The sequence below is a fragment of the Micromys minutus genome, assembly GCF_963924665.1.
Source record: "Micromys minutus genome assembly, chromosome: 17".
NCBI classification, from domain to species: Eukaryota; Metazoa; Chordata; class Mammalia; order Rodentia; family Muridae; genus Micromys; species Micromys minutus.
In genome coordinates, this window is record NC_137952.1 from 42,822,291 (window position 1) to 42,839,359 (window position 17,069).

General features: G+C 41.0%; 1 protein-coding gene across 6 annotated transcripts in view; it reads left to right on the forward strand.

Annotated features, from left to right (window-relative positions):
* The window catches only part of SNAP25 (synaptosome associated protein 25), a gene marked incomplete at both ends in the record, with an annotated part of 29,789 nt that extends 18,231 nt beyond the window's left edge, over positions 1 to 11,558 (forward strand). For 2 of the 6 annotated variants that reach the window (XM_080931794.1, XM_080931793.1), the window contains 3 exons: positions 2,442 to 2,567; positions 7,701 to 7,845; positions 11,490 to 11,558. In XM_080931794.1, coding sequence (XP_080787920.1) covers positions 2,442 to 2,567; positions 7,701 to 7,845; positions 11,490 to 11,558 — 340 coding nt within the window. The remainder of the gene's footprint in view (positions 1 to 2,441; positions 2,568 to 7,700; positions 7,846 to 11,489) is intronic. The other 4 variants (XM_080931797.1, XM_080931796.1, XM_080931795.1 and 1 more) reach the window with 3 other exon arrangements.
* Between the last annotated feature and the right edge of the window lie 5,511 nt (positions 11,559 to 17,069).

Consider the following 17,069-nt stretch of genomic DNA (forward strand, 5'->3'; position numbering starts at 1 on the left):
GTCTGACTAACTGGAATCTAGCTAGCTGGAACCGTCATTGACAGACATGTTAGCCTCCTTTCTGGTTTTAGCCAAAACAGGGTTAAGGGTAATAGGAAGCAGTCAGCTCAGATCTGAAATGCTTTGTTGCCCATGACATTTTAGTATCTCATACAGTCCCTATTCTACATAGTCTCTAGATATGAATAAATTCATAAGTCACAACTGAGAGTTGATTTAAAAGGTCATCAGATGCATCATCATAAGACATGACTGTGGAAAGTCATGAGTTTTAATTATGCCCATCCCCCAAAAACTGAAAATTAGCTCAAGAATTTGAAAAAGATATTTACCAATGATTTTTCAAGCAAAGTTTTCCCCAGAGCCTCCTAATAACTACCAAAGGTATAGAATTATCCCAAGTATTTTATTTTAAACATTCCAGTTAGTCAAGATTTGCCTTTTTTAGAGCCAATTTATCAAACATTTGGAGTGAATTCTACTAGATACACCCCCTCAACCCTTTATCAATTGTGTGTGATGAAAGGGTGGACGTAGGGCTCTTTGAGGTAGATCCTCAGGTTCTGAGGAAACATGACCCCTACTAAATCCATATGTATGTGGTCCCTAATTCCTTAATTTAAAAGAGACCCTAATTGAGCTTCAAAGCTTGAGTGAAGTGTTCCCTAATGTGTGTAAATAATGCTTTAAAAACCATGTGTCACAACGCAGTGGCTGGTGGTACCCTGGACTCTCTGGGGGCTTTGCCCTGTCTCGGCATGTTTCGAAGGACCATGGTAGATGTACGGCCGTGATGTGAGTCTGTGCAGCGTTGTGGGTGCAGTGGTTTGCCTTCTCTTTGGAAACGCATATTTTCCTTCCCTTTGACCTTGCCAAAGATGGAATGCCAGACATTTTACATAGCAGAAAACATCACAAAGTCCAAACAGCTTCTTGTAACCAAAAAGAGAGGGAATGGGGAGGAGGGATGGAGAGACAAACTCTGAACTATGAAAAATTGTTTGATGACCTTGTACTATTCAAAGAGTGGGCCCATGGCCCTATGGTACAGTAAGTTGTGACTTCTCAAAGGGCTGATGGTAAATTGTGGAAGCGGCTGAAATCCCATTGGTGCATTTCCCAGTTTGTCACCATGGTTTCTTGGTCCTCAGTCTGCAAGGTTTAAAGCCAGTTTAAGAGAAGGCTTTGACCCTATTGTGAGAAAAAGAAGTGGAGGAAAAGAATATACTCTTGCCTTAGAATACTGAAATGGGATATATGTTGTTCTTGGACTCAATAGAATGTGGTTTCTACTATGCAAAGAACCTAGAAACATCTTTGATTGCCTTAAACGACAACACACCCACCAGTATGCTCTATATGTTTCTATTGGGCACAACAGGTATGCCTGGATTTTAAGTTTTGTTCCAAGGCAGGTCAGTGAAATGTAGCCCATGGAGACCACACTAGTTCCAAACCACTCTCCCTTGTCATAACCCAGAATAGTTTAAAGTAGGAACCTGTTTACACACTACCCTACCCTTTGACCCAACCAAGAAGCTACTGAACTGCGTTTCAAATCCTCACGAAGGCTATTACTGTCCTGCTAGTGCCTATTTCGAGAATGGTCAACTTCTGGAGTAGTTTGGCTTAAATGAGAATGCTTCACTTTCTACTCATGCCTGTAGCTGGTGCATGAAGAAGACACAGGGTGGTGTGTGGGTGGGGTTCTTCTTTGGTGATAGATGGCTTGTTCTCTCTATTTTCCTGCATTCATTTCACTATGCTTCTTTTACTTTTTGTCTCTGTTGACAAAGGTTTGTACATCAACCCTGGATGTATGGTGACTGTTTGGAAGTACCGATATATTATTAATTTCAAACCACTCTAGAGGCAACCCAAAGACCATCACCCTTGGTCAACCACCAATCCTTTGTGTCTTTCAAGAAACATTAAAATGTAACACACACATGCACTGGGGAAAAGGTATTAAGCACAGATCATTGCATGATGGTGTGTTTAAAAGTTGGTCAAGTATGTTTTTCTTCATGATTCTGTGTTACTGTGGTGTGATGTACACCCTCTACTTGGCAACCTTGTTTTGTGTCTGTCTGCCAGTATGTTTTTCTGTGTTTTGTGTCTCAAAATATAATCATGTCACTGAATTAGAACCAAATGTTCTCCAGCTATCTTAAGCCTTAACTTAAATCCAATTAAAGCACAAAACAAAACAAAGATTAGTCTTGACCATTGCAATTTGCTCAATTGAAAAGAAAATGCTAAATAGCTGAGGTGTGGTGTTGGCCAACTGTTTGGGTCCAGATTATGATATATCGGTATTTCTCTAATGCCTCAACTTAAAACTCATTTGCTTGGTTCAGTTTTTTGCTTAAAGAAGTGATCATTTCTGTGAGCTTGCCACTCCACCCTGGGCTTTGTCACTCACCCCATTTTTTGCATAGGCTTAAATCCAGTGATGCTTACAAAAAAGCCTGGGGCAATAATCAGGATGGAGTAGTGGCCAGCCAGCCTGCCCGTGTGGTGGATGAACGGGAGCAGATGGCCATCAGTGGTGGCTTCATCCGCAGGTAAGATTTTTGCAGTTCTCTGTTGATGGATATCCAGCACTGAACTATTTTGTTTTCTTCAGCAAGGAGTTTCTGGGCTTCCTCATTGGGCTACAACTAGATTATGATAGTTTCATTCTCTTGTCCAGATGTTGGCTGGGCTATTAGTATAGGCACTTCCACCTTCATGAGGTCTTTCAGCAAACAGCTCAGGTTTCTTGATGGTAATGTTAGGGTGCCAAGCAGGCAAAATCCAAGACACAATTTCCTTCCAAACTATGACATATGTACTGTTTGCCAGGGTGTCTTTAGGCACAGCAAGTCCCATGAACACTTCCAGAACCAGAGCTGGTGCAAAATGAATTAGAGGCACTGTTGCAGAGGCCTGTTAACCAGCAAGAGTAATGTAGCCTTTATAGTCTAGCAGTGGCAGAAAGCTGTTACCACTCATTCCTCGGGAGATAGGCGCAAGAACAAAAGGGTTCTATGGTGGAAATACAGCCAGAGCTAGAGTGGGCTGGAATGAGAAAGGGAAGCAAATGCCCTAAACCCTCTGTTCATGACCATGGTCTCTCTCAGGTCACTATCCAAAGCACACAGGAAGTCAGAGCACACAAGAAGCCAGTAGTAATGTAATAAAGGTCAGCTTCTCAAGGCACAGCAGGGGAGTCAAGGACATGATTGGAGTGGGAAAGGGAGAAAAAAATGTGATACACAATAACCACTTCGTTTGAGATCTGGAAGCAAAAAAAATTTTAAATGTCTATTTTTAAAAGCTCAAGTTATATAAATCAATCAATGAGGAAACCACTAAGCAGAAAAACAGCCAAATGTTTTCTACAAAAAAGGACAGATTAAAGTCATTCTATTTTTGGACATGCCCCCAATTCATTTCCTACAATCACCAATTTGTTTTAAACAGAACAGCTTAAGTTTACCAAAGGAAGTGTAAACCAGATCAATCTAGACAATTTAGACGGCTACATATAGACTAGCAGTTCTCAACCTGTGGGTCATTACTGCTTTAGCAAACCTCCGTCTCCAGAAATAATTACAGTACCATTGAAAACAGTAATAAAATTGTGTTTATGAGGTAGCAACATAATCATTTACTAATACATGAACACCTGTGTTCAAAGATTGTGGCTTGAGGAAAGTTGAGAATCACAGATAAGGACAGTTAAACCAGAACTCAGCACAGGTGAAAATATTTGTCTTCATAACTATATACACCTAAGTTATTCTAGCTGTTGGCCAATCAGTAATGCTGTGATCAAAATGTGATTAAAAAGTCATAGATGGCCTAGATAAGCCTTACAAAGGACAATTCTAATTTTGTCCTCACCTGCTTCTGAGGAAACTCAATAATTTGTAAGCCAGTGGTAGTTTAAGCATTGCCTGTGGGAGATACAAAAAAGAAAAAAAGGAGGGAAGCAGGAAGAAAGGAAAGAAGGCAAAACAGAGGGACCAGTGCCAATCCTCAGTCCAAGCAATTGAATCCAAATCCCTTGACACTAGACATGAACATTGTCTTAGTCAGGGTTTCTATTCCTACACAAACATGACCAAGAAGCAAGTTGGGGAGGAAAGGGTTTATTCAGCTTATACTTTCACATTGCTGTTTATCACCAGAGGAAGTCAGGACTGGAACCCAAGCAGGTCAGGAAGCAGGAGCTGATGCAGAGGCCATAGAGGGATGTTGCTTACTGGCTTGCTTCCCCATGGCTTGCTCAACTTGCTTTCATATAGAACCCAGGTCTACCAGTCTAGGGATGGCACCACCCACAATGGGCTGCCCCCCCTTAACCCTCCTTGATCACTAGTTGAGAAAATGCCTTACAGCTGAATCTCATAGAAGCATTTCCTCAACTGAAGCTCCTTTCTCTGTTGTAACTCCAGCCTGTGTCATGCTAACACAAAACCAGCCAGTATGATTGACCCCTTGTTAACTAGACACACAAACACAACACTATTAAACCTCAACCCTTACTTATTCATTCCCAAGATCGGAATAACTTTAAGAGTCCCACAGTCTTTACAAATTCTTACATATTAAAATTGCAATCCCTTTAAAATATACAGTCTCTTTCAAAAATCAAAGCCTTCTACAATTTAAAGTTTCTAAACTGTGGGCTCCACTTCTTCCTTTAAGAGGGAAAAATATGTGGGCACAGTCACAATCAAAAGCAAATTAATCTCTAATCATCCAATGTCTGGGAATCTACTTACAAACTTCTGGGCTCCTTGAAGGGCTTGGGTCACTTCTCCAGCTCTGCCCTTTGTAGCACACACCTTGTCTTCTAGGCTCCAGCTGCCTGTTCTCCACTGCCGCTGCTGTTCTTGGTGGTCATCTCATGGTACTGGCATCTCTAAAACACTACTGTCAGTCCTGGGGCACTAATTGCAACTGAGGCTGCACCTTCACCAATGGCCTTCCATGGCCTCTCACAGTGCTGAGCCTCAGCTGCTCTCCATGATCCCTTCATTCCTTCAAAACCAGTACCACTTGGGTAACTCTTACACATTACCAAGTCCAGCACGTGATACAACCTTATCTCTGGAACACAGCGTCTTTGTGCTTTCAGAAAACAGTTCCCAGAAGATTTCACCTTAATGATACAAGTCTTTTCTTAATCACCACTAATTTCTTAGCTCCAGCAGACCAGTATCAATTCCCAGTAATGCAAAGGTTTTGATTTACAAGTTCTGGTATCTTGTTAATCACAGCTCATTCTTCAGCCCCAAGTAACCAAAACCACAGAATCTTTACAATCAAAACAGCAACAGCTCTGACAAGAGTCTTTAAATTTTTCCCTCTGAAATTTTACAAGCCAGGCCTCCATCTTCTGCACTGTTCTCAACATTATCTTCCAAGCTCCAACAAAATATTCCATAGAGCTCTTAACATCCCAGTGGCTCTTCTAGCTCAAAAGTTCCAAAGTCCTTCCACAGTCCTCCCCAAAATGTGGTCAGGTTGTCACAGTAATAACCCACTCTGCTGGTACCAATTTGTCCTAGTCAGGGTTTCTATTCCTGCACAAACATCATGGCCAAGAAGCAAGTTGGGGAGGAAAGGGTTTATTCAGCTCACACTTCCACATTGCTGTTCATCACCAAAGGAAGTCAGGACTGGAACTCAAGCAGGTCAGGAAGCAGGAGCTGATGCAGAGGCCATGGAGGGATGTTACTTACCAGCTTACTTCCTTCCCCTGGCTTGCTCAGCCTGCTTTCTTATAGAACCCAGGTCTACCAGCCCAGGGATGGCTCCACCCACAATGGGCTGGGCCCTTCCCCTCTTGATCACTAGTTTAGAAAATGCCTTTCAGTTTGATCTCATGGAGGCATTTCCTCAACTGAAGCTCCTTTCTCTGTTATAACGCCAGCCTGCGTCAAGTTGACACAAAACCAGCCAATACAAGTATCTATGATTTGTAAAGCTCATGTGATTCCACTGTGCTTCAGGGATGGAAATGTTTGAGCTACAGGGACTTGTTCATTGTTGATGAACATTCAAATATGGAATGTATATGCTAGGAGTTCTCTCTTAATCTTTACATTTGCTCTGGCTTAGGCTGATACATACATACGTGTGTGTGTGTGTGTGTGTGTGTGTGTGTGTGTGTGTGTGTGTGTGTGTGTAGAGCCAGGCATAGTGGTACAAGATTCTAATCCCAGCACTCAAAGCCTGCTTGAGCTATGTAAGGAGACAAGCTTGCAAGCAAAACAAAACGAACAGAAGTAGAAAGTTATAATTTGCTATGCCCGTGTACTTTGGGAGTTGCCATGGGAAGAGAAGCTAAAACCTTCAGTTTTTAGCTCATTACTGTAACTACTAGGAAAATTCTGTAATAAGTGCTTTCTATTTGCAGTAAGATGCCTGCTGTTTGCAATAGAGTGCCTTCTTAACCTTCAAGTTGGCCTTTGGAAACGTGGTAAAGTGCTTTGTGAGCCAGCTCCTGCCCTCCCATTCCTACTCATTCAACTGAAACCACCAGATATATATATTTCTGCTCCAACAGCATGTATTTCAATGCCCCTACCAAACTGGTGACGTCAACATGTGTGTGTATAAGAATCACCTGGGGGAAAGCAGTTTATTTAAATCTTCTAGGAGTTCTCAAAATCAAGAGGCAGACAGTTTTTAACTGCTGTCTACACTGCTGCAGATCCCAAGGCAGGAGAGTAATGATCATTGAGCCTTACTACCCGACATTTTTTTTTTTTTTTTTTTTTTTTTTTTTTTTTTTTTTTTTTGGCTCATCCACAAGTTGAATCTTGGAAGTCTATGTTTCAGAAAACAAAGCAAATCACAGCAAAAATAAATCATAGTCTCTATATAATTCAGCCTCAGTCCTCTTGCCTAGAGTTCCTCAAAATAGATGATTTTATATTCCCAAGGGTAAATTAGGGTATGGAGTGGCTCAGAAACGTCTCAGTGGTAAAACACTCATCGCTCAGGTGAATTCATATGCCCAAAAACCATGTTAATGCCAGATGTGATGACATGGGAAGTGAGTAGGAGTAATCCTGAAAGCCCATCCATGACATGTATAGCAATGAGCAAGACACCCTGGTAGACATGGTAGAGAGCAACAACTTATCTCTGGCTGACCTCTGATCTTCACATGAATACCATGGTAGAAACCAGGATTCACACATGAACACACACACACACACACACACACACACACACACACACACACACTAAATAAAATAACTGAATAAGTAAAATAACTAAATAAGAAGGAAATAATATAATTTTAGAAATTATAAATCGGTGTTATTTAATATAAACTATAAATTCAAAACGGATGCAGAAGTGCAAACTTGTGAAACTAATACTGAGCAAGATGAGGAGGGTGAATCAAGACCTCAGCCGGCCTTGGCTTCATAGCCAAACCTATTGGAAAAAGATACAGAGAGAATCAAGTCTCCCAAGTACAGTATTTGTATAATACACAAATTTAAACTACACTTTGAGCTCAGAACATTAATTTTAAAATCACCCTTGAAACTGGCAGATGTTAAGATGTGTCGGAATACTGAATACTAATTAGGACTGCTCCTACACATGTGCATACCTCCCTCGTGCTCTGCTCCTTAGTAACAGCTTTCTTCTCACCCTGTCTTCCAAAACTGTTCTTTGGCTCCCAGGGTAACAAACGATGCCCGGGAAAATGAAATGGATGAGAACCTGGAGCAGGTGAGCGGCATCATCGGAAACCTCCGTCATATGGCCCTAGACATGGGCAACGAGATCGACACCCAGAATCGCCAGATTGACAGGATCATGGAGAAGGTGAGTCTACAGCTCTCGGCTGCTGACCACGGAGTGCCACTAGGAAGGAGATGCTCCATCCAGGAAAACTAGTTCCTGCATATTCTGCCCTTAATATTTCAAGACAAAAGCATGAGCTTCAAGATCTCATGGAATGAAGATTAGAATGTAGCTTGGGTTTCGATGTATTATGGGTGCTGGGTATTGAGCACAAGGTTGTGGGTTTGCTAGAAAAGTATTCCACCAGTGAGTTATAACTTTTTCCCCAGAGCATACGATTGCGTGAAGTTGATATTTCTTTATCTCTCCCATGCCGGGCATATGCTAGTCACTTAGAACACATGAAAATGACACAGATTATATTCTCACTGTCAAGAAATTCATATCAGGGCACAAAAACTATGAAACAGTTCACTATACACATCAGACACTAATTCTTTCCTTACATACTCATCACCAAGAGCATGTTGAAAATTAATTATAATCCTTTTACCTGTCCAAATGCCAGATGGGAGAGATGGAGGTATTAAGGTTTGAATAAGGATTTTATTTATGCGTGTAATATGTGTCTGGCTACTCTTTTGCTGTGTGCTTAGTCTCTGGGAGACACTCGAGTTCTTAATCTGAGATCTTGAGCCTCTTCATATTTTTTCTGTTGCCAAGAACAGAGTGAGTTAATTTTTAGATCTTTTAAATCACAAAGCTAAGCAATAGTTTCTTGATCCTCAAGCATTCTTCAGTACAGTGGAGAGACAAATAGACAGTATGGTGTCATATGTTCTCCAGATAAGCAATATGTGACCACATAACATTTTGCCTGATCAGTATTGATCTACACATATGTCAGAGCTGGCTAGAAAAATTGCTTGTGTTTTGCTTATGTTTGCAGGTTACAACATGCTTGTCATGGTTAAGCAGCTTTTGCTATCATAAAGCTTTTAATGCTGTGAGAGCCAATGGATTTTAGAACTATGCTGAAAGGTTCAAAAAGTGTTGGAACCAAGTCAATCTGACCTAAGCCATTATAGCTCCAAAGGAACAGTGAACATAAAAATAATTGCTCAGCTGTTTTCCAGCAGGGAAACAAACTGAGAAAACAGAAAGTGTGTGCTTTCAATCACTGGACAAAATTGACTCAGAAGCAAGCAGATAACTCAACAAAGCCAAGCAGGGTTCCAGAGAAGAGATTTTCCTACTAAATAAAATAAAGGGTCAAAGCTTTGAGTAACTGGCTTGGAAAAGAACTATTTATCCCTCCTGTAAAGGCAGCAGAAGCCACCTTCTGATGCCTCTGCTGGTGTAGTTCTCTAGAACGGTGAGAACTTTCAGTATTTAGCTGTTCATTACCAACAAAGGTGTGCACAGAGATAGAAGGCTAAGGAAATGCCAGACAAGTTGATGGGAAACCACTGCTCTGGTTTTACACCAACCCTAGACTGCTGAGTCACCGAGGCAGAATGGAAGAGGTAGAACTGCCTTTCAGTAATTAATATAGCTTGGCAAATATTTGAAATAGAATTCCCATACATAAAATCACAATCTAAGCACAATTTAAACAGCCCGTTTTAGTCTAGCTGAGCATGTTACTGAACTACAGTATTTCCTCTTTCTCAAGGAAGTTCTAGTCTTTGATAATTATAACAGAAGTCTCAGTATGTATAGGGTTAAAACCAGACAGTGGGCAAAACAAAGAGAATTTTCTTCTCTCCTGGCCCCTCTATGATCTTCTCTCTTCATCATTTGAGTTGATAGTGAATCCTGGGGAGTTCAAAACAATAAGAGTTTTTATATAATCTTGTGGATTTTTAGGACATTGATTTGTGTTTTTGATAATGTGTGTTTATATGTACAATCTTTCAATGTTACAAGCAAATTGTTCTTCTAGAAAATGAAGTAAGTTTCCATCCAAAGCTTCATACAAACCAGGGATCACGAAATAATGAACACATTCAAAGTAAAGTTTGGTGGAAGAAAGTGTGTTGAGATACAGCCAGGTGGTCCTCTAGGCCTTCTGTCAGTGGAGAGCAGGGAAAAATAAGGCTCCGCCTTCTAAAAGGGGATTTGCAGTTCACCAATTCTATGAACTGGAAAATGGGGGATGAGCTTAACTCTGGAATCTGAACATGCTGGCTAAGACATACACACGGTTTTAGATATCTGATCTGAGCCAGTGCAGCACCTGCCAGAAGCTAAGAGCTCAATGTAGTGAGTACCCCCTTCTAACAATGTCTGAGCTCTGTGATGGACACTGGCCTTTCCACAAAGGGAAATTATGAAGCATATCTTGGAAATGTCAACAATCTTAGGATTCTCTAAAATCAAACAGGAATCCTAGAATGGGGTAGCTCCCATTAAGGGAAAACAGGATGAATGCAGACAGAGGCATTTTCCAAGGGACATATCTGAAGGGAGATTCTGTCAGGTTTTGTTTTGTTTTCTAAAAGGTGTTATTTCTTTTATATACCACATAAAAAGTATGCGGTACTGTTGTGCCATGTATTATGGGTCTGGAATTTGAATGTGCTTCAGAAAACATGAGAGGAAGGATCAGGCATCCACTGAACAAAGGTGTCCCAGTTCCACCCAGTCCTTTGAGACTAGCCCAAGAATAGCCTCTGCTCTACTGAAATATTCCCCAAGTTACCTGGTAAAGGCCAGACAGTGCATTAATAAGCCAGACAGTCGCCTTCAGAAATGATATTTGTTTTAAAATGGATTATTTTCTCATTTCAGTTTCTCTGAGCTCAGTCTAGAAATGGCACAGTTCAGTCTATAGGAGCATGTCTAATTGGCCTGAGCTAGCTTTTTTCTTTTCAACAAAGTATGATTATTTCTTACACAATTTGTAGTTACAGTAGAAGGATCTTTGAACCAAGTAAAATTGGAGGTATTATCCATTTTCCAAATGAGGAGACTGGGGGTCAAAAATATGTGTCTATCCGTCTGAATAATCAGGACAAAGCAATGTTCTCTCTTTTAAAGTAAATACTCATATTGATGCCAACTCTTGACAAACCAAACAGATGGTTGAGAACCATAGCCAGATAATTTGGTTGTAAATAATCCAGAAATATGTTAAACTTTCCAGTTCTCTGTTTGAACATGACTGTAGTGTACTAGGAAATTATAAATTCAAATTGAATATAGAATACCCTACCCAGGAGATTTTTAAAGTGGAAAAGTAAATGCATAGCTTATGATCAGTGAGTAGGAGCAGAGCATTAGAAAACAGACTCTGCTTCCCTGGACCACCTGGTGGCTTTCTCCTCTGCCCAGGCTATAGACTTACAAATGACATTCCCTCTTGTGACAGGAAAGAGCAATAGCCTCTACTTGCTTGCCTTACCTTTCTCCATGGTCATAGGAGCAGTTCATTTCCTAGGGCTTAACGGTCTAGCCTTTGAGTACCTTTCCAGCATAGAAAGATAAATTATAGAATCCTATCCTCAAACAGCAGATGCTGTCCAGTGAATAAAACCATGGAGACTTCAACTCAAGTTTTTGTGACCCTGTATACTTAAGGCCAATGGTCCTGGGGCGTGGGGGGGGAGTGATAAATCTGAATGTGTGGTTTCACAGAAGAACTTGAATGGACCCTAAGGATGAATATGACTTTTGGTAATCTAAGGACTCATCTAAGACCTCTCTTTTCTCCTCTTTTTTAGGCTGATTCCAACAAAACCAGAATTGATGAAGCCAACCAACGTGCAACAAAGATGCTGGGAAGTGGTTAAATTTGCCCTTTGCTGTGCTCTCTCCGAATGTTGTTGGACAAGAGAGCTCCTTCATGCTTCTCTCATGGTATTACCTAGTAGGTCTTGCACACACACACACATACACACACATACACTCGTACACACACACACACACATACACGCACACACAGAGTCAGTCACCCCATTGTAAATGTCTTGTGTAGTCTGTCAGCTTCCTAATGATACCATGTGTCTTTTGTTTTCTCTGGCTCTCTTTCTTTCCAAAGGTTGTACATAGTGGTCATCTGGTGGCTCTAATTCCCAACTTAAGATGTCTTGGGTCTCATTTTTTTTTTCTTTTCTCAGTGGCGTTTGCTGAATGACAACAATTTAGGAATGCTCAATGTGCTGTTGATTTTCTCAATACACAGTATTGTTCTTGTAAAACTGTGACATTCCACAGAGCTACTGCCACTGTCCTTTCTTAGGGTGTCAGGCTCTGAATCTCTCCAAATGTGCTGTCTTTGGTTCCTCATGGCTATTCTTTGTCTTTATGACTTCATAATTAGACAATGTGAAATTACATAACAGGCATTGCACTAAAAGTGATGTGATTTATGCATTTATGCATGAGAACTAACTAGCCTTTTAGATTCCTACTTAAACAAAAACTTTCCATGACAGTAGCATACTGACAAGAAAACACACACAACAGCAACAATAACAAAGCAACAACTACGCATGCTCAGTATTGGGACACTGTCAAGATTAAGTCATACCAGCAAAACCTGCAGCTGTGTCACCTTTCTGTCAACATACAGACTTACTGATCATAACATCCCTTTTTCTTTTTTCTCTCTCACACACACAAAATGGACTTAACACACCATTTATCATTTCTAGCAAAATATATGTTTGGCTGAAACTATGTGAAATGGATGTAATATAGGGTTTGTCGAATGCTTTGGAAAGCCGTGTTTTGGAGACAATACTCTTGCTCTGTGGAAAACGTGAAGATCTTCTAAGTCCAGCTCTTGATCACCATTTCCCTGTGGTTTGTCACCGGTACAATTCTTTGTTGCTTACTCTAGAGCTATGCACACCAAATTGCTGAGATGTTTAGTAGCTGATAAAGAAACCTTTAAAAAATTATATAAATGAATGAAATATAGATAAACTGTGAGATAAATATCATTACAGCATGTATATTAAATCCCTCCTGTCTCCTCTGTTGGTTTGTGAAGTGATTTGACATTTTGTAGCTAGTTTAAAATTATTAAAAATTATAGATCCCAGCCACTGACTTCTGTCTGATGTTACACTCACACCAGAAAACAAAGTCTGCATACTCTGTTCAGTTGTTCCTAAGTTGTATAGACTGGGTAGAAAACCAAAGGTGTTCCATTTCAACACAGTCCCAGTGGCAATGGACACCTTGGCTTGGTTCTTATAACCCATTCTAGAAATACCTGTGTGTGAATTCGGTGTTAACTGCGTGATACATAGTTTTCTAGCATGCATAGAAAAAAATTTTTCAAAGGGGGAAAAAGAATGTTAGGTACTGTAGTCTTGGCTCTGTGTAAATGTAGGTATTCCAAGCATTGTTAACTAGTGTTTCCCTCCCCTTCCGCAGCATTGCCATCAACTAAAATTCAGCTCTTCATCATTACACAACTACCCACACCTGTCTTCATCCACCCACTTACCTAAAAGTCAGCGTAATGGTAGAACACCTACCTACATAGCACGCATGAAGCCCAGGGTTTTGTTATGGGTCCAGGGAAGACATTTAATTATGCAAGGTAATCATTTTATACATTCACAATGGTGTAGAATCTGATCTTAGAACATCTTTCTCTCTCCCCCAAATCCCACATTTATAAGTAGTTACTTTTTCCAACTTGAAACAACGACTACTTTAGTAATTTGCCAGCTGTTTCTATTTGTCTTCTCCAAACATTTCATAGAAGGATGGGTAAAGTGAGTTCTTGTGACTGGCTTCTTTCACTTTGTATGACGTTTTCATTGTTCATCTGTATGGTAGCATGTCTCAGTATTCTATTTCTTTGTTTGGCCAAATAATATTTTATTATGGGGATATACTGCATTCATTTACCCATTCTTCAGTTAGTGAACACCTAGCATATATCTTTATTTCCTTTGGCCTTTTATGGCTCATCCTGTTTTGAACATTTGTAGACGAGTTCTTATGAGAGAAGCTGTCCTGAATTCTCTTATAACCACTCATTTGCCACTGCGGCGCCTTCATACATCATAAATTCTATCTCAGCACCACCTCACCTAACAGTACTGTTACCTTTTCTACTTCCTGTATCATTATTTTGACTGGCATATCTATCCTCTCCACCTTCATCATCATCTTTATACAGTGTGAGTGTGTGTGTGTGTGTGTGTGTGTGTATATATATATGTGTGTGTGTGTGTGTGTGTGTATATGTGTGTGTGTGTGTGTGAGTGTGTGTGTGTGTGTGTGTTATATACACATCAAAATCACCCCCATCACCACTGACCTGTCAGCACAAAGGCTGCCACTACCTGCACCTCTCTCCCATCTCTCCATTATCTCTTATCATCTTTTCCTCCATCACTACTTTCCTGCATGACTCATAGCATCAATGCAAGCACATGTATCCTGGTTGATGGTGGTGGTCGGACAACTTTACTCATGAGTCTCTCCGAAGGTTTGATGAGAACAGTGAAGAAGCAATGATAAGCTTGTCCTTGTCAGAAAGCTCTTGCAGGATTTTACTCCCTTCCAAAGGAACACCAAGAGCACATCTATTTCTTAAAATCATGGCTGCACAAAGGGTGCTAAAAGACAGGAGAGGTGATTATGTACCGCATATGTCAGAACTGACAGAGGGGGTCAATATTCAGGCTGAGCAGAATGTTCCAAGCTCCATCTGTTCTCAGCCGAAGTGAGTGGGTTTTCACAGAAAGTGAAGTGCCGGCAGTTTGCTTTGAGACTGCCACATAATGCTCTGGGCAGCATATTTGCTTTGACAAATGCATTTGTCCAAGCATGGCTCTCACGCAGTCAGCTACTTCTGGCTAATGAGGAATGGATGTCCCAGGGATGAATCTTCTCTAGATGATATAACTACCCAAGAAATGCATTAGGGACAGAACACTTCTTCTCCCTCCATGCAGGTGGAAAAGAACCATCCTACACAAAATCAGAGGTTCCCCCGCCACCTTTGTCCTCTTAGTAGAAGGCTTTCTTCTGGAGCTCCAGCACATTTTCTTTTGTCATCCCTCCTTAAAATTATTTATTTTATGTGGATGTGTGTTTTGTCTGCATGAATGTCTACATATCATGTGTTTGACTGGTGCCCACATTGGGCAGATGAGCATATTGGATCCCCTGGATCTAGAATTACTGGTGGTTGTGAGCCCTAATAGGGAAGTGGGAAATAGATTCCAAATTCTCTGGAAGAACACCCAATGCTATTAACCACTGGGTCATCTCTTCAGACCCCTGTTCTCTCTCTCTCTCTCTCTCTCTCTCTCTCTCTCTCTCTCTCTCTCTCTCTCTCTCCTCCCTCCCTTCCTCCCTCCCTCCCTCTCTCTCTAAAATACATATTCTATGAGCATTTTTGTCTCCCAGAGTGCCTAATGTCAATCACTCTCTTCGTAGTTACCCGCTTCTCTTTTTCTGCCCCATTTTTATTTCTCTCCTTTTATTTCTCAAATATGCTTTAACTAGCTTTCCCTAGCGTTGTAGCACTGACTGGTTAGCAAGTTGATGCTTGTGCTGATAATAAAGAGAAGAAGATAAAGCACATTCTGTTACCTTTAGGCCCAGGATGGGCTCTGTGTCTAGTGTTTTGCCTATGGTGACACATAACTATTACAACTGCAGACTTGGTATTGCTAGACCCCTGTCACTAATGAAAACATTAACTTTATCTGAACAAGATATCTCCAATAGTAAATGATAAGTTATGATTCAAACAAGATGTACATTACTCCAGAAGTGCTTGCAAATACATTCCAGGGTTATACCTTCAGCAAGCCAGAAAATTCCAAGAGACTCCTCGAGAAGCTAGAAAGGGTGAATGATGGGTCCCGGAAGGCCCTGGGGAACTTACCTTTCATTCACTTGCTGTAAAACAGCAGTATGCTTCCTTTTTAATTTGTTAATTAATCTATCTGTTTTACATTTCAACTTCAGTTTCTCCTCCCTCATCTCCCAGTCCCTCCTCCTTCCCTGCCCCCATTACTCCTCTCTTTCTCTTCAGAAAAGTGCAGGCCTCCCACAGATATCAACCAGCCATGACATATCAAGTTGTCAAACCAACACTAAGCACCCCCTCTTGTGTTTAAGCTAGAAGAGGCAACCCAGTAAGAGGAAGGAGTCCCAAAGACAGGCAATAGAGTCAAAGAGAGCTCCCGCTCCCACTCTTAGGGGTCCCACAGGAAGACCAAGCTTGACAACTATACCATCTCTACAGAGGGTCTGGGTCAACCCAGGCAGGCTCTCTGCCTGACCATTCAGTCTCTGAGCCCCTAAGAATCCAAGTCAGTTGACTCTGGAAAAAAAACCAAACAAACAAAAAAAAACAAAAAAACAAAAAAAAACTAAGCTTTATTATAATCCAGGTCCCATTGCAAATATGGTGAATATAAGAGGAAAGGAATAAAATTTTCGGAAATGTATTTATATTCATGAACAATCCCATGCCTTCAGAGGGAGACCAGGAAAAGATGAGTGAGGATGGATAAATAGAGAGCTCCACCTCCCTTGACGGGTTTTGTGCTGCCTCCCAGAATCCCTCAGCTGAATCAGTCTCTGGTTATTCATGTGGTAGGTCACATGAGCTTGATCCCTGTCTTTAATAGCTGCCTTTTCTTTGTATCTTTCTCTACTTAAATAAACTGATGCCTCAAGCCTCAGTCTGAGCATCCCAGTCTAAGGGCATCCCAGCTAAGAGGACTTCTGGAGATTTCTGCCATCTCCCAAGCATCTCCTCTGAACACTGCCATGGAGAAATGTGCTGCCTTTCACCTGAATCATATTCTTTGAGTCCCTCCTTCTTCAGTGAAATGTGCCCTTAGCACTTAACCCCTGGTTTTTCTCAATGGAGAGTAAGGCACCATGAGTCCAGTTAGAAGACTGCTGAAGTGCATTATGTTCTTGAGGGAATTCCAGCCTTATCTGTCTTCAGCAGCACACATCACTATATCTTCCCACAAACCAATATAAGATTTTGCAGAAGGCACTGTGTTTCTAACTTCCAAGAAGTAAGTTGTAAATGAAATACTAAGCAGCTTGTGCCTTTTCTGGGCCCTGCTCTCATGTATACAAGCAATATACCTACAAGAATCTCTTGCCTTCTGTTTTATGGGGTAGATCTAAAGGTATAATATCCATTAAAGTGCTTTATAAAGATATGCACCACCCGGTAGACACAGGGACAAGAACACAATCAGGCACACTGAGGGGTAAAGATTGATCTTCCTGGTCAAATCTAATCAGGGAACCTACTTATCATTTATATGGGCATCCAATGTTCTCACGTGCTCTCA